Genomic DNA, 27,987 nt, shown 5'->3' with positions numbered 1-27,987 from the left:
AATTTACAATATTTTCTTTATATAATTTCATGTTTTTCTTTTCCTTTCTTGAAAATTTTAGCATTTCCTTAAAAAAAATGTAAAAGTTGCTGATAAATAAAGATTTTACTACAATGCATTATGGTGAGAAGAAAGATGAGACGTAAATTTAGTGATACTTGCATGCACGCCTTTTTTTTCATCTTAACTATGTAAAGATGAACATAACATAAATAATTAAATGTGTTTAAAATCCTAAACAAAATCTAGGAGACATATGTATTAAATATATTGTACAACTCGTGATTATTGCGTTTTAACTGTTCTATTTTTCATTTTGTGTTATGAAAATTGAGAAAAGTTCATTGCTTGTTATGATGTTTATGAGAATAATGTTACCCTTTTTTTCCATGCTATGTTGCGAGGATGGTAAAACCACAAGCAGCAAAAGCATGGTTCCCTTCTTTGTAAACAAGGTTCCCTCTTACAAAAGTGGCCAGCACTTTTCCAGACAGTCTTTTGCCTATGTAGGCAGATATACTCTGCATTCGATAGGGGAGAAAACATACTCCGACTTAACAATAGAACCAATCGAGAACAAGAATTATGAATGAGATAGGGATAATAGGGTAAAGGTACCATGGAGGCCCTTGTACTAAGAGCAAAATTGCATTTTGCCCTCTCTACTAAAAAAATGGACAAATTAATCCCTGTATATTAGATCAAAGAGCAAACTAATCCTCTTGTTAAAAATTTCAACCATTTCTACTATTGAAAATTGGTTTGTATGTTAAAATGAGGTACACATAGTATGCCATGTGTAACTATTTGGTTATTCTATTAGCTATGCCAATTTTTAACAGCAAAATTGGATAAAATTTTTAATAAAAAACGACCAGATTGTTCTTTAATCTAAGGTATAAGGACTAATTTGCTTATTTTTTTAGTAAAGAGGGTAAAATACAATCGGACTCCCAATACAAAGGCCTCCATGATACTTTTACCAGATAATAGAGATAAAGGGATATATACCGGATTTTTAACAAACATAGGATGATCTTCATTGAGGTCAAACTCCACTTCAGGTTCCCAGACAACGACATCTGCGTGGTTTCCGATTGCTATGGCTCCCTAAACAATGTAGTTGTCATCTCCAGATTATTCATTCGTAATGCACCAGAAAAAGGGGAAGGGGGATTAATGGAAATGCATATGTAAAAAGATAGTTTAAGAAAATTGACCTTTGAATGTTGTCCAGCAAGCTTCGCAGGCCTCTCGCTCCACCATGAAACTAACTGTTCCAAAGTTATTCCATATTTCTGTCCGTATGACCATGTCACAGGAAGAACAAACTGCATATGTCTCGATACAAAAGGGCATTAATCAGTATCCACCAACTGGTACCAAGTAAGAGTAAATAACAATCAAAGAGAGACACGAAGAAATGATGAACCGGCATAACAATATGAATCAGACAGAAGTTGTTTTCATTGGATATCAACCTTGAAGCCAGAGAGATGATACTATAAAGCATTTTGTTCAAAAATTAGCACAATATTGAGGAAGTAATGTTAGTCTAACATGGTATAAGAATTTTATATAGGAAGAAAGCAAACAGTTTCTCGAGATCATTTTTCTTTAAATGGAAAATTACCAACCTGTATAGATGATATACCGCCCCAAGCCTTCAAAAAGTTACCATCATTCAGGAGTTTAAGTTCCGGGACTGTTGGTGAATGATCAGAACTCAGCATGTCAATATCTCCTTCCTGGAACATTAGCAAAAATAGAGAAGAAATGGTTTGAAGAAACTGGATTGATGTCAACTAGTTGCACCAGAAAAGTTACTGGCAATACCATTAAAGCATTCCATAGTTTTTCTTTATTGGCTGCATCACGGATAGGTGGGGCACACTTGAAACGAGTATCTCCATCAGGAATTTCTTCGGCTGAAAAAGCTAGATAATGAGGGCAAGTCTCAACAGTTATGCTGTCACCTCTCCTTTTCGCTTCCTGATACGTTCACAATGAAAGTGCAATATCACAAGCAGTAATTTATTGGCAGTTTGAAGAATAGGAAACAGAACACGAAAATTGTGCTATGATCAAGCAAGGGAATTCTATCAGAGAGATTGTGTTGTATAAATACCTTTATAAGATCTAAGGAAGAACTGGCATCAGACAAATGAACCACATGAAGATGAGCACCTTCTGCCGGACCTCCGCTCCTTGTGTCCTTTGTAACAGTCAAAAGTTCTCTAACAGCTGCCTCCTCCCTGGGTGGGAAATCAAGATTAATCTAAACCATGTAAAGAAACAGAATTCAACGAATTTGTAAACTGTGCAAAACATATATAAAACCACTGAGCTCTAAACAAAAGTATTTAAACATGCTCCTTCCCAATGAATAAAATAAAAGAAAATTCAACTTACCAAGAAGGTGGCCTTGTTTTAAGATAAGTTGAATATGATCGAGGATCACCACCACCATCTTTAGTTTCTAAGTGGCTTTCAACAAGTGATTGAATCTCGGAATGTACGAGTAAAGGTCTCTTGTATTTGGCCAATACAGACAGTCCTGCCTAAAGTAGCAAATTGATATGAATTTCAGAAGATAGACTAAAGATTAACAATGTTTCAAACTCTGATTAAAGTATATTGATCAGAAGGCTATTGTTTATGGATTATCAAAATACTAAAGAACATGGAAAAAGAAATGTGGACAGAAATGCAAATATGCCGCGCTTCAAAAGGAAAACTAGCTTTATCATTAGTTGAGTGCAATACAGGTATCAGAAACGAACCTTAATATGCCTGGCATCTGTCATAGGAAAGTCATTGATCCCTGAAGGGCACATAAAAGACTGCAAAGCATGAACATAAAAGTAGTAAGATAAAATTTCTTTTGTCAAAAATGATTAACCCTGCTATTACAAGATATCTTTGTTAGGACTTAGGAAACGGAATTATTATGTTCTAATGATGTCAGTGAGTTCTCACCTCAACTAATGCACATTAGGTTTAGGATCCAAAGCAGCATTCACCAGTTGGGAAATACTTAATGTCATACATGACATTAAGATTAATCATACAATACTATTGGTGGCATAATTTTCTAAGAAAATACAAAGACTCAACCTTCATGTTATTGGTGGCATAACTATGCAAATGATATATAACTAAATCATTTCATTAGATGCTTACCTTCAAACCATGGACACCAGCATCTAAGAGGGCTTCCAGAGCTGTTGCATTGAATGCATTTTCAGGAACTAGACCTCCCCAGAAGCCTGATCATGGTATATTATTTAGACTTCAGTCTTTGAGATAGAGATTTATTAAGGTACAGTTCATGGAACATACCAACATCAACATAAATACTCTTCTCTGCAGCCTCAATCTGTCAAAAGAAATGGCGATCAAATAGATGATATATATCATATCTATTATGTTGTCATCGATATGTACAAGGCATACCTTGAGTTTCAAGGTTTCTGTTGAAACAGTGGAAGGAAAGTTATTTAGAGGCATGTCAATCAATGTTGTAATGCCACCTGTACACATACAGTAATAGAAAGTTAAGATGCGTATACAGTATGCCAACCAAAAGAAAGAAATATTCCAAATTCCAATAGCACAACTCTAAAGGACTAATGGTGCATGAATATATCTGTTGATCATGAAGGGAAAATAAGGAAGAACAACATATTTATCTGAACAACCAAAACCAACCATAAACATTTTAATTGGTAAATAAGTAGCAAACAAACCCACCACAGAAAACTGTAAAGTTCACTCAAAGAAGGTGAATTATTTATAATTTGCATTTATTACCAAAGGAGACATATGTTAATACAAGTTCATTACAATTTATACATATAAAGCAATATACCTGCAGCAGCTGCTTTAGTCCCTGAAGGAAATCCTTCCCATTCTGCCCTCCCTGGATCATCTAAATGCGCATGCCTACCATGGACAAAATGTAAGCAACTTTTATGCACTATAAATTTTCCTTTTGATTGCATCTACTTTCATGCTCAAGCAGTTATCTATCTCCATTATTGCTTAGAATTTATACTATGTTTGATAGACAAAAGGAAATCAGAGGGACAGAAAAGGTAAGGAAAGAAAAAAAGAAGGGAGAGGAAAGAAAGTTAATTTTCCTTCATTCAATTTGATCTTAAGGATGAAAAATAAAGTGAAAGAAAGAGATTATGGGTAAAGTTGTAAATAAAATTCTTAAATTAAGCTGAAAAATTGGTTTCCTCTCACGGAAGGCCTGAAATTGGAGGAAAAGTAAAAATGCAAATCCACCCATTTTCCTTCAGTCCTCTTGTGTTTTCCCCTCTTACCACTCGAAGGAAATGGTGGAGAAAGTATTTTTTAGTTTCATTCCATTCCCTTTTTTTCATCTTTCCTTTCTATCAAACATAGTGCTATGCTATGTATTTACTGTTGGGGAAATGAACAAATTGCGAATGAATTATTAAGTAGCATGAATGGTAGAAAACAAGATCTAATATCTTACACATCGATCAAGCCAGGCATGACAACTGCATTGCCATAATCAACTACTTGTTTAAATTTGCCACTCCAGTCCTTGTTCTTAACTATTGATACGATACTCCCTCCCTTTATCTCAACTGTCCATTTACACATCCGGAAAAACAAATAAACAAAATGAAGTACTAAATACAGCAAAATGGTCTAGTAGTAACACTGATTATCAACATAATGAACTAGATTCCCATGTTTACTCTATCGAATCTTCATAGTGATACCAGTCATTTTACATACCAGCACCAGAAATAATCCCTTGTGGTGTCACAATGCGCTTGCTTGCAATCCAGTAGTGACTGTGAGGAAAAAGACTACAACCGCTTTGAGATGACTGTCAAATGTGAAATCATAATTTCAGTTTATTTAATTGATCGATTTACGATATCAAAAAATCATATCTAAAACGACAAAACTGCGTTACAAGAAAAGCAAGTCAATGGAAGTAAATTCCTTAAAGCAAACAAAGCAAAGCTTAAGCTAAAATCACATAATCATTTTCAGGATTATTAAGATTGAAATTCATCAGAGTATTTCCTTAGTTTTGATATTCTTAAAGCAGATATTAAACCTAAAAGAAAGTCAGAGAACTGAGAAAATCTTCGTTTCATCTGTTTATTTTTCTCATCAATGTCAAACAGAAAAAAGAAATACAAAAATACAAAAATCGAAAGTTAAGATTATAATTAACACCTAATAATTAGAGTTTAATTAGAATAAACCTTGGAAGAATCTTGAATGTAGAAAAAGAAAAGGAAAGAAGCGAGCAGCGCTAACAGAGGAAAGAGCTTCCAATGCAGCAAGTCCATCTTTCTTCCCAGCTTCCACTTCCTTTTTTTTTTCCTTACTGATAAGAAAAAAGAAATCAATGAGATTTCAACATCTCGGTACACGTGTGATTTTACGAATGAATTGAGTCAAATTCTGCTATTAGGCCATCTAATTTGCATAAATTGTGGAGTTAATACCTGTATTTTAATTTAATTAAATTTAATTTTTATACTTTTTAAATTGTAAAAATATAATCCTGACCAAATATTAGTTGTAAAATCTATTTGGTTAAATTCTATTATTATTCTTGTGTAAGTTTTAAGTTAATTTACCATCAATTCAAATGCTTATAAAACCTTTCCCCCTTCCTCTTAATTGTTAACTTGTATCAAATCTAATATATATATATACGAGCTTAAGATATTCAAACTCAATTTACTCCATAGCTCAAATTAAATTCAAACTTTTTCTAGTTAAATTTAAATAGCTTGCAAGTACAAATATCATTTACATAAAAAATTATATTCATATAATTAATTTTAAGAAAATATTATTACTTTTAACACCTCAAACTCAACTACACTTGACAATTAACATATTTTGGAACGTTGCCCAATTGGGCTTTCTCAATTCTCTTAGAGCTTGTTCACTCGTTGTTACTATACTATAATTAAAAAAAAACCCGTAATAATTATAATTAATTGGATTAATATGCTAATTTGTCACTATATTTTAGTCGATAAAGATTTATTTTTTGATTTATCTCTAGAATTGAATGATTCATTCAATGATTGTTTTTTATCCAATATTAAAGAATAAATAAAAAGACAAATCTCTTATAATACATTAGATTTGACTTGATTATTGATATAATGAACAGATCTGCCATTTCTTGAAATATTTCTTCTGATTCAAAATCGTGGCGTAACGTTTAACTATTTGTTTATTTTTTAATTGCCTGGAAGGGACAAAAGAAACATCTTGTTCTTTCTTGAACAATTTCTAATATCTAATAGACCTTTCAGTAAGATTCGAATCCAAATGAAGTTCTGATCATCTATTAGAAAAAAAAAACAAATGGATCTTCTAAGATTCCTAAGAAGATTTTCGATTTCTTCCGAATGCAGATGATTATTCATTTACTTCTCACGTTCTGTGAATAGCTGAGACATTGAGAAATATCCAAAAAGGCACTTAAGGAATCGATATGATTCTATTTTCATTTTAAAAAAATCAACATTTCTTTTAATTGTTGAATCTCTCTTTGATTGATAATATGTGATATTCCAAATCCTCACAACTAATGGAATCAAAATATCTCTAGATTGATTAGAAGATTTTTCAATTAGTGAGAATATGTTAGTTGAACTGAATATTTGACGAAGTGGATATTGAAAATTACCAATGTATTTCATATTGAATGGTATTTGTTATTGTCATTATGAACCGGAGATAAAATCATCACTATACTTTTCTTTATATTGAATTTTGTGGCTTTACTTTTATTTAATAGAATTTTACAAGTCGAAAATTTTATCAACTTTTACTATTTAATTTTATTTTAAAATAATTAGAAGGCAGCATTTAATATTTTTATATTTTAATTTAATATTTGAATAAATTAATATAATATTAGAAATAAAAAAAGAAGTTCTTTTACAAAAATGAACTTGATTTTTTCTTTTGACTATATATGTATTTTTATTTTTCAAATTTTTATTTCATTAAATAGAATTTTTAATTTAATTTACTAATGTTTAATATTTATAAGTTAAATTATTGTTAATTAATAAAATAAGAATATTTAAAATAATTATTCTAATTAAATTATGTTTTCAAATTATTAAAATTGAATGATGAAATTTAATTAAAAAATTAAAGTTGGTGATGAAATTTAATAAAATTCAAAATTCATGATAAAATTCAGTGGCATAAAAATAAAATGAAAAATTTACTCGTATTTTTAAAATATAATAAGAATGTAGTAAAAAATTTAATATCTACCTATCAACTTTAACCCTTATAATTTTCCTTTGTATCAATGATGTATTCGGATTCAAGTTTTCGGATGGTTTCAATCTGAGTTTCGATTGTACATCCGTAGACAAAACAAAACCCTAGAAATCGACAGAAGATTTTTTTTTTTAAGAAAAATGCCTCAGGTGAAGATTATCGCCAAGAATTTCATGGACATGGTGGCTTCATTGCCCGCCATTAAGCTCGATTTGCTCTATCGTAATCAGTTCATTTGCGAAGCCATTCTCAGGTCTTCCCTCTCCCCCCCCCCCCACTTTAATCCGTAACATTAAAGAAAACAAGGAATCTCTGAATTTATCGAAGCATTCGTTCATTGAGCAGGTCGTTGCCGCCGCTGGCGAAGAAATACGTGTTACAAATGTTGTACATCGATATTCCCATAACATCCAAGTCGTTGCAGGAGTGGCTGCTTGCTGATGGATCATCTAAGCACAAAGTTGCGATCGATCGGTTGATTCAGCTAAGAGTATTTGAAGTAATTGATCGGTAAGCAATTGCAACTACTTTTTGCTTCATTTGCATCTGTTTTTCTTATTACCGTGCATTATAGGGAATTGGTCGTATGAACTGTGTTAATCAATCTTTATCTTTTTGTTAGGAAGAAGGAAACCACTTACAAGTTAAATTCCACGTTTCAGACTAATCTCCGAAAACATATGATATCTGGGTAAGTTTTTTTTTCCCAGGTTAGAGGCTAGTTGTCAAAATGTAAGGGGCTAAAATTTTCTCTTTGTTATGCATTATGAGTTTACATACTTGTAAAACCCTTAAATTTGCCGGTTTAAATTATATTCTTCTTATTACTTAAATTACAGCCAATTCTATCACATACGTAGTTAATTTTTTGTTATGCCACTAGATTCCTCATGTTGTGTTATTGTTGTAGTAGTTATTTAAAGGATTATACTTTGCAGTGGGATTTTGCCAAGAGAACCGATGCCTCAAAGTGTTACTGCAAGGCTTCCAACCTCAGAGGAGCTTGATGCCTATGCACATGAGCAATGGGAGGTGTGACTTTCACCTATTTTTTTCATCGATTCATTGGCATAATTTATGTTCTTAATGGTAGTGTATGTGATGCGGAATTATGCAATTAGTTTTGAATTTGCTCAACTGTTTAGTTTTAATGTTTGAGCTGCTTCTTACTTCAGCTTTGTTAAGCAGTGTTTCTTGCTGCAACTTATAAGTTCAGGACAAGCCGAAAAATCAACGAGCTTCAGCGATTCCATGATGAGAATTTTTCAGCGTGGTCTTTTGCGTCAGAGGTGCTAAATCCTGCCATGAACTTTAGCTTCATTTCTTTTATGCAATAGATATTGAGGGTTCTATATCTCACGATTGGTGTCATGATGTCTTTATGTCTGTTTCTACAGAGATAAAGAAGCTCCAAGATTAACTGATAGTGGTTTCCAATTCTTGGTGTGCATCATGAAACTCATGGCCCTTTTGCCTCTTTTCTGGTTATCTGTCACCTAAAATTACTTCTCATCGGTGTAATTTACAGTTGATGGATACAAATGCTCAGCTTTGGTATATTATCAGAGAGTATATCTCCAATTCAGAGGTATATTTGATGAGATAATTATTTTGTTCTGCTTGGAACTTGTTTGTTAGAGCTATTGTGTTCTACTGTTGTTAAGTTCTTAAAGGGGAAATTAGCATGAATTTATTCTAAACTTTTATTTGGTATTGGTTTATTAGTATATATTATCCTCTTAAATGTGAATGTACCCTAGGGGGTGTGACTGTGCGCATGCACTAAAGTAATAGCTTGTGTATTCTTGTGTGCTTGAGCATTAGCAGCTACTTTTAGTTCAAGGGAAAAAGGTGCCATTTCCTATATGGGACTTTTGGTTGTACAAGTGTTTGTGGATAGATGGATCCATATACTGATAAGCTTAATGAAGGAAAAATAGAAATTGGCTCCTTGTCTTGGCCTCTTTACTTGAATTGGAAGACATTGATGCAACTATTTTTCTGTCATTTTGTAGCCCGTCTTTTTATCTTATGCTCGGACTTTCATGTTTTGGTGCAGGAGCAAGGTGTAGATCAAGCAGACTTAATTGCTTTTTTGCTAGAACTTAGTTTTCATACCCCTGGTGAGGTATGCCATATTCATTTATAACTTTTCCCTTGATCTATGATTGTTCATAGAAAATGTTTTTTGGAAGAAGCCTATGTTTGACATTTGTTTAATCCATGTTTTCTTAGCAAGTATCTACATTATTAATCTTAAAAAAAAACTTTTGTTGTATTTTGTTATTTGCATAGACTCTTACTTCCTTTTGGTAATGCTTTCTTTTCTTGAGGTTCTTTAGATTTAACTTTTGTGAACTATTTGTTGGACATTTTCTATAAATTTGCTTTGTCTTGTCATAGGCATATAGTTTAGATACACTGACTGATGACCAGACAACTATGATCAAGGACCTTGCAGACTTGGGATTGGTCAAACTTCAGAAGGTTGTCCTAACTAAAGTTATTTTTTCTTATAGGAATACACAGATAAACTGTTTTAAGTAATGCTTTATGATGGTTTTATGGTATTTGCATATGTCCAGGGCAGGAAAGAGAGTTGGTTTATACCTACTAAATTAGCCACCAATCTTTCAGTGAGCTTAACAGATTCATCATCAAGAAAACAGGTATGGCTAATTAAGTTAGTTGTGTGAATACATGGCCTCTGATGTATTAACTGTTATCATTGTTTTCCGTAGCTGTGTTACACTTTACTCATGCAGTTCTTTTGCTATATAACTTCAGGGATTTGTTGTTGTGGAAACTAACTTTAGGATGTACGCATACTCATCATCTAAGTTGCACTGTGAAATTTTACGTCTATTCGCAAGGTATGAAGCAGTGAATCCTCAATGAACTTCCCATTTTATAACTTCGGATATCATTTTCCAGAATGGTTCCAGGGAAATGAAAATCACCCAGTGTCAAAAGCAAAAATTTCTTATTTTCCTCCAAAGTCTTTGGGGCCAGTAGGTGGAAATGTAACCACACAACCTTCTGATTAAAAATTAATTTCCCCTTCGATACCATTAAAAAAAGGTATCCAAATTGATTTAATGCTATTAGGAGTCTAGAGAAGTTAGAAATGTGGTAATACATTTTTAGTAAGTAAACAAGGGTCTGTTTCTGCTTGATTGAAAGAATAGCCAATTAATAATATCTTTTTGCTGATTCTAGCTCTCCACTTCTTTACCTACCCACTTCAGAAAGGCTCTTGAATTTACCTGTAATCTGCTGATTCACATATATAGCCAACCACTTTCACTGGCTTGTTCTAAGATTCTCAGCTTTATTACTGCTATACTAACTATTGAATTCTTCACTAAAACGATAATGTGCTCACATTTATAGGGTAGAGTATCAACTTCCAAACCTCATAGTTGGTGCAATAACAAAAGAAAGCCTCTATAATGCTTTTGAAAATGGCATTACTGCGGAGCAGGTTAGCATCCATTTCTATTTGCTCTTTGATATCCCAAATTGAAGGATCTAGACATGCAAGAAATCACACAATTGAAAAAAAGTAGCAACTTAAATTATCTAACATAGTCTAACCAGCTCCTTGTAACTCCTGAATACAGATAGTTACATTCCTTCAGCAGAACGCACATCCTCGAGTTGCTGAGAAATTACCATCGGTACCTGAAAATGTCACGGATCAGGTTGAATACTTAATCTGCTTAAATACTTTGGCTGTATTATGTGACTAATTCATTTAAACTTATACATCCCTGCTTCAAGGGAAGCATATCGAGTGTTTGCACTTTTCAGTTCGAAAGTAGATTACTCTAGGGATGTTCACATAGTTGCTCTTTTGTTGCAGATAAGATTGTGGGAAACTGATTTGAATAGAGTTGAGATGACTCCAGCTCATTTTTACGATGAATTTCCTTCAAGGGTAATATCGAGCCTCTTGATCTGAGTGATATATTTCTTTTATCTCTGAACATTATGTTATCATATCTTGGAATTGACTTCTTCCTCTATCGAACAGGATGTCTTTGAGGCTGCTTCCGACTTTGCTCGTATGCATAATGGTTTACTATGGGAAGATGCTAAGAAAATGCGTATGGTTGTCAAGGCAGAGATTCATATGCTTATGCGCGAGCATCTTCGTGGTCAAAACAAGTAGGTTGTATGCTTAGTATATAAAATCCAATCTCTCCATGACACCAGCCAAATGAGATTGTTCGAAGTTTTGGTAGGGAAAAAGGGTGCTAGGAATCTCTACTTAGCAAGAGCAGGGTCCTTGTATGAAAATTTCCTTTTTTATTGGAGGCTCTCAACCTAAATAAATTAGGAATGGGGGAGAAGAGCAGCTCATTTATTTTTAAGCTTTAAAATCAAAGGTTGATAGGATCCTTTATTTGTCACTGCACCCTGGCTTTGTATCTGCTATGGAGATTTTCAACGAAAGCACCTGTCAATAGTTTTATATTATCCAAATCAATTTTAGTATATTTAATGAAAGAAAACAATATTTGAAGACAATCTTTTATAACCAAGGTTCTCAGTTTTCTATTTTTATTTATTGGTGGAATTTTACACTTACGAAGTAAACAGCTAATGAATTTTGGAATGTATGTTGGAAATTATATAAATGAGCAAAACTGCCCGCACGATGGGAGCAAAACCGGCCTTTAGGGCTTGTACTGAGCTTCCTATGGCTCGTGTTTGAGCCTTTGATGGCTTGTTTTTATCAAGCTAATAGAGGCTTGCTTTCTGGAGTTCGTGGCCTCGTGTTTTGTCTCATTTAATCTGAAGATCTTTTGTTGTTGGAGCTACGTCGAGATTCACTAAAAAGATTATGAACATTGGCATCGAAAACAACGTGTTTTTTTTGGGATGTTTGTAATTTACTAGTTCTATTTTTTCGCTGTAGTAGGGTTTTTGGGATCAAGTGTTGTATCAGATTATGCTATGATCTTCGATCACGCGTTGCATACCATTTTCTTCGATGATGGTACACAAGGGTTCCTCTCTCAGTTTGACTCGAGTTTACTAGGGGTGTCATTGTATGAACATCAGCCTCTGTATGCTAGGTTTGGGCTTGAGACCCTATTTTTATTTGGCTTTTGTGCAACCAGTCCTAGTATTGGAATCTTCGTGGTTGAACAAAATAAAAGTCGGCATTTAAGTATACCATTTTGTTGCTGCCCAGGATCGAACTGGGGACCTTTAGTGTGTAAGACTAACGTGATAACCACTACACCACAGCAACTTTGTCAGGGAATCCAAGTATATATTACTTATTATATAAATTAAAATATAAAAAGATGGGAAGTGTCATTGTTTGATAGTGTGACAAAATGTAAAAAGCCAAGCAACAAGAAAACAAACAGATAGTTTCCCAGAAATTTCCCCTCTCTCTCTCTCTTATCTCTCAATCATTCTTTCCATCATAGCCTTTTTTTGTCAATGGATTTGGCCATTTATCCCCCCCCCCATGCTTCCTGTAGAAAACTGAAAAAGTTTATGTATTTAGATCTCAAAGATATAAACAAGTATAGCTTTTGGACATGTATAAATAATATAATTACTTAGATTATGCTTCGTTTACTTAGATTATGCTTAGTTTATGTATTTGAGATCTCAAAGATTATGCTTTTGGACAACAAATATTTCTTAAAGAAAATAATTTCTTCTATGTGAATACCAATAAGAAAAGAAACAAACAAAAAAAAGGTCACTGTTTCTTTGATTGATAAGCCATTACCCATTTGCCACACCAATTTTTCCTTGTCCTATATTCCCAAAGTCTATAGTGTTTATCTAAGATACCCCCGAAGTAGCTTCTTGTTAATCTTTCAGATTAGTGATCATAGAAAAAAAACCAGCTCTGGGGTTTTCTTTCTCATAATGGCAAGAATCATAAAATCTTGCCTACAATCAGCTTTGAAATGTGTGAACCTGATAATGGCAATGGTGGGTATTGCTATGATTTTATATGGCTTTTGGATGGTAAGAATTTGGCAAAGAGACATGGGAGGCTCTTCATTTGATGATTTCAATTCCACTGCTCCATGGTACTACATTTATTTATATACAGAAAATCATTTTTCAGCTAATTTTACCAGTTTTTTGTCAGCTAATTACAAAAAACAAGTGCAGGTTTATATATACTTTTCTGGGCACAGGCATCACCTTATGCCTATTAACATGTTTAGGCCATATTGCTGCTGATACTGCAAATGGATTTTGCCTTTTCTGTGTATCCTTTTTTTGTTTTTCATTTTGTATGCTTTTGTTTGAGTTCGAAAATTTCTTTTCCAAGCAATGTATTTGTTGTTCCTTTAACGGTAGCAAAAAAGTACATGGTGATTATCTCAGTGCTTTTATTGGTAGAAACTGGAATTGCAGCTGATGTGCTCTTGAATTCTGAGTGGCAAAAGGTATATGAGACTTTTTTCCTCTATTTGCTTTATTGAAGGGAGGCTGAACTTGTTTTTCGGAAAAGTCTTCAAAGTGTCATTTATCGAGAGTTGACGGATCCCTCAATAGGTGGTCGGTATTGAGCCTAAGGTGTTTGAGTTTGGTTTTGTCTTCTTACTCCAAGTAAAGCCTTGAGGGGTCCACGGGGTGGAAGCATCTCCCCCATCAAGGAAACGTGAGCATTTCCCATTATGTGCAGATATGAATAATAAATTATTAGGGTTTAAGTGGAATTTTACCATTACACTAACGTGTAATTTCATAAAGATTTAAGGGACTAAAAGATAAATCTATCATTGGAGAGGGGGGAGGCAAGGCCACTACGTGCCCCACTTTGTCTTCGTCCCTGTCGAGAAAATGCTCACATTTCTTTAGTGGGTGAGGCACTCTCACTACGTGAACCCCTTGGGACTCTCTACAGAGTTAGGAGACAAAACCCGAGATAAAACCAAGCACAAATACCTTGGGACAATACCAACCATTGTTGAAAGGGTCCTTCAACTCTTGACAATACTTCGAATACATCTCCCCTAGAGCAAGTTCAACCTCTCCTTGACGTGTTTCATTTCAATCCTTTTTTCGTTTCAAAGCATTTTAGTTTCAATTTCTTATCATTGGTTGATATGATACCAGGATTTGCCTGAAGATCCAACAGGAAGGTTCCATGATTTCAAAGAATTTGTTGAGTCCAATATTGACATCTTCAAATGGATTGGCTTCGTTATTTTCTTAGGACAGGTAACTTCATCTGCAAGTTTCATGAACTTAGATCACATGATAATGAAAGGATGTTTATTGGTTAAGTTTCCGACCCTCGTATTCACAGGGACTTTCAGTACTATCGGCTATGGCATTGAGAGCTTGTGGCCCTAACCAATGCTCAAACTATGATAACGACGAAGAATTCAATCAAGCTAGGCTTCCTTTAATAAATAACCATCCTCAACAACCTGCTTATGTTATTGTAGACCCTCCTTTTGCCAATAAGAATGAAGCTTGGAATGTAAGTAACCCTTTTCCAACTTTTTCCTTTTTTGGCTTCTCTTTATTTAGGTAAAAGTATCGTAGAAATCATTGTACTAAGAGTCAAATTACATTTTACCTCCTTTATTTAAAAAATGTACAAACTAGCCTATGTACATTTGATTAAAGAGCAAATTAGTTCTTTTAGTTAAAAATTTCATCTATACGTACTATTAAAAACAAGTGTGACTAATGAAATAATTAGACAATGACACATAGTGTGTCACGTGTACATCATACTGACAGACAGAGGCCAGCTTTTAACCATAAAAATAGATGAAAACTTTCATAGAAAGACTAATTTACTCTTTGATCTAACCTACAAGAACTAATTTACCCATTTTTTTAGTAAAGGGAGCAAAATTCAATCTAACTCCTACTATAGGATACTCTCACCTTTATTTACCTTTTTGTTTTGTTATTTTTATTTAATGTTATTGATTTATCATTAAGCAGATGAACAAGTAAAGAAAAGGGTGTTGCCAAATTTTCATCATTCACAAATGAAAGCAGAGAGCTCACCATGACAAAACACAACCAAGCTATGTATCCTTGATGCTCATGCCAGAAAACAAGTTTCAGCACTGAATTAAAAAGGTTAAATTCGTAAATTCATGTCTTTTTTTCGTTTTAAAGGTTCTAATAATTTGTATTATATAGATTTTGACACGTTCATACATTTGTGTTATGTGGTGTTTTTTTTGTTGTTGTTCTTATATTGTATGCATAATTAAGACCTTATAAATTGTTGATGGGTTTTAAGGTAAGAAACTGTCCTGTTAAATATGCAAGTGAAATAGAAAGTAGGTTAAAATATGTCATTAGTCCCTGTCCTTTGATTAAAAATTAATCTTTAATCCCTGTACTTTAAAAGTTCAAAATTATTAATTTTCATTAATCATATGCCCCATCACATGAATACCAACATACCAAATTGATAAATTTTGATGAAAAATACTTACAATTTCAATGCTAGGATTGGGATTTCTAAATAGAAAAAGCCAGACTTAATTCTAAGCATTTTAAGTATAGGAATAAAATCGTAAATTTTGTCAAGTACAGAGACTAACAGCATATTTTAGCCTAGAAAATAACCAAACATAACCTGTTTCAAATGTTCAAAGATAACATTATGAAATAAAACAATAAGCAGTCTTTAAAAGATTAATCAATGAACGAACTTAGCTCAGTCATCTAAAAACTACATAATAGAATCTTAATACCTCAACAATGTTTACAAAACAATATTTGAGCCTTAAAATGCAAGTAAACCCCATACTGAAACACAGAAAGGCAAAACAGAAAACAAAAAGATCCCAAATGGGGAGGGGGGGGAACACATCACCTATTCGGATTTTTTCGAGATCTTCCTCTTCATTCGGCTAAACGGTCCGACGGTTTGATCCATTATGTACATGTAAATAACTTGGCTCCATGATTTATACGATTCCAAGCCTTCGTAATACTCGGGTGCGATTTCTTTCACCTTATGTAGCTTATACCCAGGGATCCTAGGGAAATCATGATGTTCATTGTGATAGCCAACACTCCATGTCAAAAGATTAAGAGGACCATAATAAGAATAAGTCTCTTGTTCGGGTTTAAACACATAATGTTCGGAGATAAAATGTCCTGCCATCGGGTGCATTCCACCACCAACGAATGTCGAAAGGATCAAATAAGCGAAAGATTTCCACCCGTGAAAGTAAACCATGGTCACATCGAGGGCGAGCTGAGCGAATAAGTTTATGAACTCCCAGCAACCAGGGGGTTTCGGTTTGAGAAACAAAGGTCGGAGCGCATAGAAGAAGAGTTGGAAGATAACCCATATGGATTTTGAGAAAGCATTGGTCACAACACGGGCTTCAACGTAGCTTGGAACATCCATGTCGATGCCGTCTACCCCTTGGAAACGATGATGTTCAAGGTGATATTTTTGGAAAGTGATGGACATAGGTACACCGATAGGGAGGTTAGCGAAAATCCCAAGCCAACGGTTGTAGATCGGAGTTGAGAAGGCAAGGTTGTGGCTAAGTTCATGGATGGCTAAGAAGAGATTGTGGTTGAGGAATGAGCCAAAGAAATAAGCAATTATCAATATTTTTAGCCAACTAGCATCATGGAGGATAGTGGCAGTCCATAGTTGAATCAAAACAACCACACCAATCTGCAAAATGCATAAAGTTTCAAGGTTTAATCTTTATATTCATTTATATAATTCATTTCAAATGGGTCTATCATTTCAAAGTCCCAAGCAAAAAAAAAAAAAAGTTTAAATATGCCTATAGTCCCTATACTTTTCAAAGATTAGGAATTTAGTCTCTATTTCAAGGAATTTAGTCCCTCTGCTTTTCAGATTTCAAAATTTAGACAATTGTTAATAATGTTACAATGTTTTTGTTAAATTCAGGTTAATTACACTACTAGCAAAAAAAAAAATATTAATAGTGTTACTAGTTTAGACTGAATTTTGAAATCTAAAAAATAAAAGACTAAAATTCTATATAAATACAAGTATAGAAACTAAATTCTTAATTTCCATAAAGTACAGGGGCTAGAGGCACATTTAAACCTAAAAGAAGTTTGGGTTTTGATGAAAACTACAACTAAAGGCTAAAGTTCATGAGCTCATGGTAGAAGTGCCAAAGTTCATGAGAGAGCTTAATTCCAATCAATGTGAACCAAAAGATGACTTCTTTTTTTTTTTTAAATCCCAAAACAGAAAAAGGAAAAAGAATCCAGATTTCCATTTAAGTATGAACAAAACAGAGAAAAAAAATTGAATAATGAGATGAAAAAAAGACAAGTATATGGCAGTCCATAGCTGAAGCAAAATGCATAGGTTTCAAGGTTTGATATTTTTAAATATATATATTCCTAGTAAAAATTGAATAGTGACCCTTTCTAAAACCTCAGATTTCCATTGAATTAAATGAACAAAACAGAGAGAAAAATAAATCAGAACCAGAACCAAAACAGAAAAAAAAAATCCAAGGCCCAGATCTCCGTTTAAGTAAATATGAACAAAACGAAGTTAAAAAAAAATCAATATCCAATAAACTTAACCAGCTACATTGCTTGGGGATCTAAAAAAATCAGTAAAAAATTTTGAAGAACGAGATTCAAAAATTTTTGAAGGATATTAACATATATACCTTAAGGAAAGCAAAGGGATCCGGACCAAAAAGCTCTTTAATTTGAGGGTATTTAGAGAGGATCTGACGTCTCCTTGAAGCATGAGGTTCATCTGTATATGACCAAAAGAAATCATTCGCCATTGCTAATCCTTCATCTTTCTCTTCCATTCTCTTGTCCCCTCCTTTCCCCGTTTTCTTTCTCTATTTTTTTTCCGTCCAAAGTCCAAATCCCTTTATGTTTCCTTCCTCTCTTTTTTCCCTCTTTTCCTTCTTGTATCTGTTTTTTTCAATGCGAAGTTTGTGCCTTCCTTTTTTTGTGTATGATAATATATAAAAAAAAAACCGCCAGAAAAGAAGGAATTTTTTATTTTTTATTTTTTATTTTTTGCATTTTAAGGAGTTTTTTACGTGTATTATCGATTGAACGGTCTTCACTCTTCCACGGTTTAAAAATATCCAGCTTGTATTTTGAGACTTTTTCTTATTTGGGTTAATATGCTATTTGGTACTTGAGTTTACCTTTAGTGTTCAGTTTAATACTTAAATTTTTTTCTGGTCCTTCATGTTTAATTTGGTGCCTAGACTAAATGGCGTTATGTGACCCAATGAATATTTGACATGTGTGCTCTAGTAAAAAGGTATATAAGTACTTAATGAGACAAAAAAGTATTATTATTGGAATTAGATCAGATTGATCTGTCAAATTGGTTAGATCAAAAACCAATCGATATACCATTATGGTTTAACTAGTTTTTGAATGAATCGCTTGGAACCATTTGAATCGAGACAAAAGAAATTAGTTGAACTGATTTTATAACTTTTCATTTTTATGAATTTTTAATAGTTTATTTAATTGAACCGAATTGGTGGTTGAATTGATTTGACCACTGGTCCAATTTTTAGAACCATGAAAAAAAGTCGAAATACCAAAATAAACATTGAAATCAAACTCAAATACTTAATTAGGACAAAAAATAACTCAAATATCAAATTGAAAACACTTATACACTAAATTAAACATTAAAGCCAAATTTATGTATCAATTTGAAAAAAAATCAGATACCAATTTGAATACTAAAGTAAAATTTAGATACAAAATAATATATTAAACCTTTTCATTTTGATTTACTTTAATGCTTTCGTGTGGTTTCTGCTTTCCCCTTTTCAAGCTAACATGAACAGAACATTGTTTTTTCCACCGTAAAATATCCGGACAACATATATGTTTGAGCGCTGTGACAATTTTTTTTTTCTATAAAGAAGTGGTTAAACTGTAAAAATAGTTACTTTTGTTTATCTCAAATTATATTTTAGCCAATTGTTTTGTTACGAAGTGGTCACTCTACCGTTAAGTTTCATTATCTCCTTAACGGCAGTCTTACGTGGCAGTCCAAATGGGTTTAAAATGTCAACTTGGATGTCCTACGTAGCAGTCCAAATTAAATTTATTTAATTTAAAATATATTTTCATCCCAGCAACTGGACATCTAAGTTGGCATTTAAAACTCATTTGGACTACCACGTAGGACTACCGTTAGAGAGATAATAGAGTTTAACGGTAGCTTGATCATTTCGTAACAAAAATGATAACATAAGTAACTAAAACGTAACATCTCAAACATAAGTGACTAAAATGTAATCTGATGCAAGCAAAAGTGACTATTTTGATAGTTTACCTTAAAAAAATATTATCATGAAGAATATTACTTTTTGATCCTATTGGATTTTTTCACAATCATCGTATTGGATTTAAAAGAATTCAAGCTCAAACATTAGGGTTCGAATTTTTTGGATCAATTTTTGAATGTTGTATAGTGTACAAGAAAACCAAAAAACTTTTGGAGTGATTTGGGTTCAACTTAAAATAGTAGTAGATTTTGTAATTTTCAAAAATTAGAAATTTAGTCCATGTATTTCTATTTCATGAAATTTAGTTTATCTATTTTTCAAATTTCAAAATTTAAGTCTAACTGTTAACCTTGTTAAATTTATTGTTGTAACATTTTTTAATTAAAAAAAATTATTTGGTAACCATGTAATTAAAAATGACGTTGAAATTAAGTTGAATTTTACAAAAAAAATTAATAGTGTTTAACAGTAAGACTTAAATTTTAAAATTTGAAAAATATAGAGATTAAATTCCATAAAAAATACAAAGACTAAAATCCTGATCTTTGAAAAGTACAGGGACTTGTAACAAATTTTAACCATAATAGTTACAAGCCAGGCTGTTTTCCAAAACAGTGGAAAGGAAAAAAACAATGAACAAGCCATGTGATCAAACATCAATTTAACACAATATTGCAACATGCTCGTTGTTCGGCATATTTTTAAAGGTTAAATTTGGTTATTAGTCCTTATATTTTGTAAAAGTTGTGAATTTAATATCTATAATTTGATCAATTTCATTCCTTATACTTCTCAAATTTTGAAAATTAAGTCCTCAGCCCAATAGAAGTTGTTAATTCTGTCTTGTACTATGCATATATTTGTAAATTAATCTATACTTTTCAATTAGATCATTCTAAATCTCTCTACCTTCCAAATTTTGAAATTTCATTCTTAACCCAAATGATAATCGTTAATCTATTAACTAAATTTTTATCGAGTAATATGTTAAAATAATAAACTAACACGACATTGCATACATGACAATATGCTTAACGCATCACATTTTGCAAATAGCATAACCTAATTAAATGAATTTAACAGATATCGTTTGGTGAAGTTTGAAATTTTAAATTTTGAAAAATAATGGAACTAAAAATGACTAAATTAAAGTACAGAGACTAAATTCAGAACTTTTGCAAAATACAATAACTAATAACAGAATTTAACCTTCTTTAAAACACTACCATAGATTAGCTTTATATCAAGTTGTTGAGCATATTCCTTTGAAACATTTTTTTTTCCAGTTGGGGTTAATATAACTATTAGTCCTTGGTAATTATGTTCACTTCAATACTTGGTACCACTTTTTTATTCACTTTAGTATTTAAACTTAGCAACTAAGTTCATTTTGATCCTAAATTTGGATTTCATCAAGATTTAATGATGTGACACTTTGAGATTGTGACACATCATCACCTAAAATTAAAAAACAATGAACCTATTCTCAATTATGTCACAATATTAGAGTGTTAAGTCATCAAACTTTTACATTTGCCAAGTTTAGAAACCAAAATGAATCTATTGCCAAATTCAAGTACCAAAGTGGACCTAATTGGCAAGTTTAGGGACTAAAAATTATATTAACAGTTTCAGATATTACTATGTTTCAGTATTATTCATCTCATTTCCAGGAATCTGCAAACCTCAAAAGAACAAGAAGCTCAAAAAGAAATAGAACTAAGAATCAAACAAGACAACATATGGTTTTGGCAAAAGGATTTTATTATATTTAATCATCAAACATAAAAGGCTATACAAGCATGTACAAAATGTACTAAATACAGTTTTTCTTTATGGATCCTACATGAACTATATATACCTCAACTTCAGCACCAGCCCACAATAACTCGGGCATGGTCTTTTTGCCTATGGTGAGAAGTGGGAATAAAGGCATTGCATATACTAGATTAGCTAAATTTGCCAAATCGAGTGATTCGGTCCTTATGTAATCAAGAAAATACGATTAGAAAATCCTCAGTAAAAATACCATGGAGGCTTTTGTATTAGGAGTAGGATTACATTTTGCCTCCTCTACTTAAAAAATGAGAAAATTAGTCCATGTACGTTAAATCAAAGAGCAAATTAGTCCTTTTGTTAAAATTTCAAAATTGATCCTTGTACATTAGCATGAGGTACACATGGCACGTCACGTGTTACTGTTTGGTTATTTCATTAGCCATACTAGTTTTTATCAGTACAGATTTTTAACAGAAAGGACTAACTTGTTTTTTGATCTGATGTACAGGGACTTATTTGTCCATTTTTGAGTAGAGGGACAAAATAAAATCTGACTTCTAGTATTATGGGCTTCCATAGTACTTCTACCCGAAATGCTCTAATCGTGGAGCCGATGTTTTAGACTATATTTAATCACTTTAAATGAGAATCATAAGTATCAAAAATGGTATCAGGGATAATAAGTGGTAACTTATCTATGTACGTGAAAAGCCTTCTAAGATTCTCCCTTGTCACTGTGGCCATGTCGATTATATCCCGGCTGTCTGTATATACCCAAAGATCCCCCGAGTTAACTCTTTTGAGACTATCACGACAGAAAGGGCACGACTGCGATCTTGACCGCCTGCAATTCGTTGAAACAGATTGTTGTTCAAGAATTAGCAAAACGGGAAACTATAAACCGAGTTTAAGGCAACCTGCAAGTAATCTATCCATCGACAGTTACTAAACATAACCGAGAACATTTACCGGGTTATTGTTCTAGAATACTAGCCATACTGGTCAGCAGTCCTTGTCTATTTGAACTGTGATCGGTGAGGTACGAGTTTTGCTTTTACCATTATGTGGTAAAGCGATTTGCTTAAACCGAGGACACCTTAACTAAATGATGACATCAACAGTTTTTCAAACCCGATTCCTAGATGGAGGATACAGTTTGAAAACAAGCATGATAGGAAGTCAAGAAACTCGACAGAAGACCAAAATACGTTTCAATTACTCGAAAGCTATATGGATTACGGGAGACATGAACGGTTCCTTCTTTAAGAAAATGTAAAGGAAACATCATATTCTCCATTCTGCATGCCGTATCACAACAAAAATCAACACTTTTGATGTCAAAACATGAGGATTTAAGAGGATGTCGGCATGGTTGGATGAATTATGAGCAGACAAAATGTAAGAAGTGAAAGGAAATAAGAGGATTGAAGGCATGGAAGAGGAAGAATACCATTCCCGATAACATTTCAAGCACATGGTGTGATTACAGTTCGGTAGCAACATTTTACTGTTTGTTTCCATGCATATTCCACATTCTTCTTCTCTTTCGAAATCAATATCGGTAAGCTGCTTATACTCTTCATCTTCTCTTCTACGATACCTTTCCACGCATGCCGCTTTCTGTTGTTTATCTTCACTATCGGTGACACCGCTCTGAAGTTGCAGCAAAGAGGGATAGATAACAGCTGGACACATAGGAATTGAGAACCATTAGTTCTACTAGGGGTGTAATCAAGCCGAGCCGAGCCCAAATACTACCAAACTCGAGTTCGATATTCAGCTCGTTTACCAATTTTTGTACTCAAGCTCAAACTTGGCTCAATAATTAAGCTTAAGGTTAATCATATATATCAAAGGCAATAACATAATTTAATAGTATAAAAGTACGAAAAGCACAATAAGGCTTGAGAGCCTTTCGAGTCAAGTATTACTAAGCTTGAATTCGGCTTAATCCACATCTCGAGCTACTCGAGCTCAGCTCGATAATTACCAAATCAAGTTTAAATTTTTTCGAGTCAAACTCGAGTAGCTTGCGAGCACCAATATCTCATTTACACCCCTAAATTCTACACATGCACCAAACAGCAAAAGACTCAGATGGAGAAAGATACTGTAGAATTCTCGGATGCTTGCTTTCCTTTCATGTGTAGACATCGTGGTAGTTCCATCCACATAAACCTGCAGAATGTGATATATGGTGACGAAATCAACTGATTTTCACCGTAAAAAACTACGAGCTATACGTAAAGTAACAAACTATAACCTTGTAAATTAGTATTCTTAACAATCCAAGGGCTCCTGCAAGGTGAAAATCAGTCCACTGCACCAAAAATAAGAAGAGGTGCGCGGCCGGACTATACGACATCCTCATTTGAAGACATGCACCATCATATTCCCTCGGAAAATCCGATGCCCTGCAACACAACAAGCCGGCGTTTAAGCCAAATGAGAAGAATATAATGATAAATATGGATCAAAATATGTCGGTGAAATACTAGTAAAAAATATCATAGAGACATTTGTATTAGGAGCCACATTGCATGTTGTCTCTCTACTTAAAAAATGACCAAATTAGTCCCTGTTAGATTAAAAAATAAATTAGTCTTTCTGTTTACCGTTAAAAGTTAGTCCATAAAATAAGGTACATGTGGCATGTCATATCTTTTTATTCTATCAATCATGTCAGTTTTTAATGGTAGAAATGGGCGAAAATTTTAATTAAAAGGATTAATTGCTCTTTAATTTAACATACATGACTAATTTGTTTATTTTTAAAATAAAGAAGATAAAATACAATCTGACCCTAATACATTGTGTGAATATTACTTTTACCTGAAATAGTGAATTATGTGAAAATTCACACTGCTGCAAAGCAGAAATACATGTTTTTTTCTAGCAGTTCACTTCTATTTAAACTTCAAAATAGCTAATTTTAAAATAAAATGCGCACTTCATGAGCTAAAGAAAAAACTATTTAGGGAAAAAACCTCTCTTTGTCTTTCTCAATTTCGAAATTGAGCAAAATGGTCCTTTTCAAACAAAAATTAAAGCAATTTAATCCCTGTTAATTTTGAAATTGAGTAATTAAGGACAATTAATCATGGCATTAATGTTTTCAGACATAATTTTGATTGGTATAATAACAAATTTAGCTCTTAATGTTTACATATTTTATCAATTTGGTCCGAATTCTAAAAAATCTACAAATTTAACCTCAACATTAGCACAAATGTTGCAGGCTAAATTTGTTAAATCATTACTAAATTGATAGAAAATAATAAAATGGTGATTAATTGGCCTTAATTGCTCATTTTCAAATTTGACTATTAAATTGTTACAATATTTTTTAGAGGAATCAATTTGTTCAACTTCAAAATCTGAGAGATTTTTTACCAATGATTTAACACCCAAATTTTGTTTCTAAAAAGAAGGGCAAAGAATCAAACATGGAATGCCTAAGAGCAACTAAAAATAGGAAATTGTTACAGTTAACCAATACAGAATTCACAATAATTATTCAAAAAAAAAAGAGTTTCACGTTTTATCAACAGTATCATTCATTCCCAAACAAAAAACAAAGCAAAGACAAACAAAAATTCTCCAAAAAATAAGAATAACCCAAACCGTTAAAAAACAAGAAAAATCAAACCCAGAAAATTTCTTTCAAAAACAAACACACTTACAGAGTATTAGCATGTTGAATATCAGCTTCAAGCACTTTAAGAGAATCCTTGAAAGATTTTCGCATAGAACTTGTGTACATCTCTAAGAAAAAACAATCAAATTCCAATCAATCCTTCACCCCTCAAAAAATAAACCCTAATTTCCTTCTCTAAGCTTAGCTTTTATTTGACAGTGTCTTTTATGGCGTCTTTCACTTTCAATATTGGTGGTGGTGGTTCTAAATTCTAGGTAGCCATGACAGTCAAATAGAACTTTGTCTTGACAGTCCGTGACACGCGCCTTATCCGATACCGAAAAAATTGTCCCACTTATAATAATATCTTTATCAGAGATCTAATTTGATGAATTTTTGGATTGTTTTTTCCTTCTTTTAGGAAGTTTTGTCTGCTACCTTTTTCACCCTATTGCTTTCGGTAGCTTTTGTTTTACACTTTCTTTGAACATTGACAATTTGACGTTTTACGTTTCTTAGAGTAAATTAGACTAAGATTACTGAATTATTAATAAATTTATGTTTTGATAGTTTAATTTTAAAAAATTACAAAATAGTTATTAAATTATTTAAAAGTTAAGTCATTATATGTCTTTCTCTATTTGCACCGTTGCACTGATGCACTAATCCAAAGCTTTCATTTTTAGTGGAGTATTTAAGGAGGCTAGCAGGAGCCCCGACTCCCTAAAATAAAAAATTATCTTTTTAAGTCCTTTAGAAATTTTAAAATTTTAAATTAATAAAGTTAAAATTTAACTTTGACCCATTTAACTTTGACCCCTTAAAATTAATAAAATTTTGATTTAATCCTTTAAAAATTATAAAGATATAGGCTATTAAAAATTAAAATTTAATTTCAGTCCTCCTAAAAAATTTTCTAGCTTCACCCCTGCTCATTTCACTTCACTTTTATAGTTTAGTTTTTTCATGAAACAACTTTGAATGTCGTAAATCTACGAATCAAAATCCAAATAGCTTTCTTCTCCAATCTTCTACACTGATCGTAAGATCGACATGGATTTAAGGTATGCTCTTCTACTCTTTGATGGGTATTAATCTACCGTACTGATTGTTGAATTGTCGCTTGAAGCTCGCTAGCTAGACTTAAACAAAAAAACTTTATCAACCCGGTAACTTAAATAAAATTTTCCGAATAACTCAATGACTTAAATGAAAACTTTTGAATAGTTCAATGATCATTTTGTAACTTTTTGAAGTTGAGTGATCAATATGTAAACTTGCTAATAGTTTAGTGACCTTGGATATAATTTATCATTTTTTATAAAAACAACATTTATTCCTTAAGTTTAGCATTTTTTCCCCTAATTTGGTCTTTAATTTTTTAAAATTATTTTTGGAAGTTGATAACTTTTTTTATTTGATCCCTAAACATGGCTTTTGTTAAGACACAATTATGTGGGGATCTGAAATTGTGTCACGTAATCACCTAAAATTTTTAAAAATATATAAAATCTAAAATATAAAAAAAGTATTATAAATTATTTTTTTCTAAGAAAATGTTCATGACACGACAATCTCGAAGTGCTAATCTCAAAGTGCCTTAACAAAATTCATGTTTAATGACCAATTAGGAAAAGGCTACCAAATTTCAAAATTAACTTGGACCATAAAAGAAAGATTAAGAGCCAAGATGAAAAATGTTCAACTTCAATGACTAAAGCCCCCTTTGGATGGACGGTGGAATCTTTTACCTCACAGTTACAATAACTAATCTCACCGCTAGCGTTATTTTTAACCTTACCAAAAGTAAATGCACTGCCCATCTAAAGGCACCCTAAATGTTAGTTTATCCCTTCATTGACAAACATTTTATTTGTCATTCATTTGTATTTTCAATTATGAAAATGAAATTATTAAGGTGTAATTATGATTTAGTTGTCCTACTTTTATGTTAAAATTTTATATTTAACAATTTTATTTTAATTTAACAAAATTTAGTCCTTGTACTTTTATAATGCTATTAGTAAGTTCAAGTTGATAATATTTTTAATTATTGTCATTCCAATGATGAAATAGAATGTTTCTATTGCTATTGGGTATACTTCACGTCACATGAAAATTTTATCATCAATTAAGGGCAAAGCTAAAAATTTCTTTTAGGCGGTTAACATTATATTATAATTTTTTTTAATTTTTTAAGGATTTAAGTAGAAATTTTCCATTCCGAGGGCCAAGCATCATTTTCAATTAATAATAAATTTACACATCATTTGAATGATTAAAGTTGTTAAAAAATCAATAATATTATCAAATTGGATCTGCTAATAATATCATAAAAGTATAATATATTAAATTATTTCAAACTAGAAAATAAAAATTAAATCTAAATTTCAATATAATACAAGGATTCAAACCACAATTAGACGAATCACTAAACTACCAAATCCGATTTATGTTGTAAAATAATATTTATATAATATTATTTTCAATTATTTTTACAATTAATATTATATTATGTCAAATAAGCATAATATATCAAACCCTAATCAAGAACTATAATAATTAGAGAATATTAGTTAAGGTTCTCATATTTGAACATTATTATGTAGTAACTTTTATGAGCTGTAATGTTTTTTTTTTAATGATACAATAGAGAGATTAAAATATTATTTTTATTATTTCTAAATTTTTTTATATGATATTACATCATATTTTTGTCAAATAATCATATGGTATCCAACTCCAACCAAGAACTATAATAATGAGAGAATATTCGTTAAGGTTCATAATTGAACATAATTATGTAAATGTTATTATTCCTCCTTAGATTTTTTATGGGCACCAAATTCTTTGTTAAAAATTAATGATAATATTTTTAGGGTGAATTTAGATGAATGGTGCGTTTATTTGCGGTTAGTATAAAAAAGCGATGGTGGTGACATTATATATTGTAACGTGAGACAATAAATAAACTAAACGCACCATACC

The 27,987-nt window shown here is 32.2% G+C and overlaps 5 protein-coding genes and 1 non-coding gene across 6 annotated transcripts; 2 read left to right on the top strand and 4 right to left on the bottom strand.

Moving 5' to 3' along the window:
* Positions 1-143: 143 nt before the first annotated feature.
* LOC107937736 (allantoinase) lies at positions 144-5,473 on the bottom strand. Its single transcript, XM_016870696.2, has 15 exons — positions 5,259-5,473; positions 4,777-4,870; positions 4,508-4,622; positions 3,872-3,945; positions 3,457-3,533; positions 3,343-3,379; positions 3,184-3,269; positions 2,784-2,843; positions 2,413-2,561; positions 2,129-2,255; positions 1,837-1,992; positions 1,638-1,748; positions 1,221-1,331; positions 1,012-1,110; positions 144-521 (listed from the first exon to the last, which is right to left on the bottom strand). The coding sequence occupies exons 1-15, from the start codon at positions 5,343-5,345 to the stop codon at positions 393-395; spliced, it is 1,512 nt and encodes a 503-aa protein (XP_016726185.1). The 5' UTR covers positions 5,346-5,473; the 3' UTR covers positions 144-392.
* A 1,836-nt stretch (positions 5,474-7,309) lies between these two features.
* LOC107937757 (general transcription and DNA repair factor IIH subunit TFB2) lies at positions 7,310-11,853 on the top strand. Its single transcript, XM_016870717.2, has 15 exons — positions 7,310-7,573; positions 7,666-7,830; positions 7,943-8,011; positions 8,259-8,352; positions 8,509-8,609; positions 8,718-8,763; positions 8,849-8,908; positions 9,380-9,448; positions 9,724-9,807; positions 9,906-9,989; positions 10,108-10,193; positions 10,714-10,804; positions 10,944-11,024; positions 11,186-11,260; positions 11,357-11,853. Exons 1-15 carry the CDS (start codon positions 7,461-7,463, stop codon positions 11,492-11,494), a joined length of 1,356 nt encoding a protein of 451 aa, XP_016726206.1. The 5' UTR covers positions 7,310-7,460; the 3' UTR covers positions 11,495-11,853.
* Positions 11,854-12,510: 657 nt separating this feature from the next.
* TRNAV-UAC (transfer RNA valine (anticodon UAC)) lies at positions 12,511-12,583 on the bottom strand. Its single transcript has one exon. It is a non-coding gene; the product is annotated as a tRNA-Val (tRNA).
* Positions 12,584-12,687: 104 nt separating this feature from the next.
* On the top strand, positions 12,688-15,633 carry LOC107937761 (tetraspanin-19). The gene is made up of 6 exons (XM_016870720.2): positions 12,688-13,388; positions 13,474-13,573; positions 13,674-13,754; positions 14,428-14,532; positions 14,621-14,797; positions 15,274-15,633. The coding sequence occupies exons 1-6, from the start codon at positions 13,222-13,224 to the stop codon at positions 15,283-15,285; spliced, it is 642 nt and encodes a 213-aa protein (XP_016726209.2). The 5' UTR covers positions 12,688-13,221; the 3' UTR covers positions 15,286-15,633.
* Positions 15,634-16,012: 379 nt separating this feature from the next.
* LOC107937759 (sphingolipid delta(4)-desaturase DES1-like) lies at positions 16,013-18,328 on the bottom strand. Its single transcript, XM_016870718.2, has 2 exons — positions 17,973-18,328; positions 16,013-16,984 (listed from the first exon to the last, which is right to left on the bottom strand). Exons 1-2 carry the CDS (start codon positions 18,120-18,122, stop codon positions 16,163-16,165), a joined length of 972 nt encoding a protein of 323 aa, XP_016726207.1. The 5' UTR covers positions 18,123-18,328; the 3' UTR covers positions 16,013-16,162.
* Positions 18,329-21,326: 2,998 nt separating this feature from the next.
* On the bottom strand, positions 21,327-25,409 carry LOC107937760 (E3 ubiquitin-protein ligase AIRP2). Its single transcript, XM_016870719.2, has 5 exons — positions 25,046-25,409; positions 23,626-23,776; positions 23,474-23,540; positions 22,813-23,047; positions 21,327-22,206 (listed from the first exon to the last, which is right to left on the bottom strand). The coding sequence occupies exons 1-5, from the start codon at positions 25,123-25,125 to the stop codon at positions 21,996-21,998; spliced, it is 744 nt and encodes a 247-aa protein (XP_016726208.1). The 5' UTR covers positions 25,126-25,409; the 3' UTR covers positions 21,327-21,995.
* Positions 25,410-27,987: the final 2,578 nt, after the last annotated feature.

Source organism: Gossypium hirsutum, chromosome D10 (genome assembly GCF_007990345.1).
Source record: "Gossypium hirsutum isolate 1008001.06 chromosome D10, Gossypium_hirsutum_v2.1, whole genome shotgun sequence".
Lineage (NCBI taxonomy): Eukaryota > Viridiplantae > Streptophyta > Magnoliopsida > Malvales > Malvaceae > Gossypium > Gossypium hirsutum.
The sequence above is the reverse complement of the archived record's forward strand: the minus strand, read 5'-3'. Positions and strand labels throughout refer to the sequence as shown.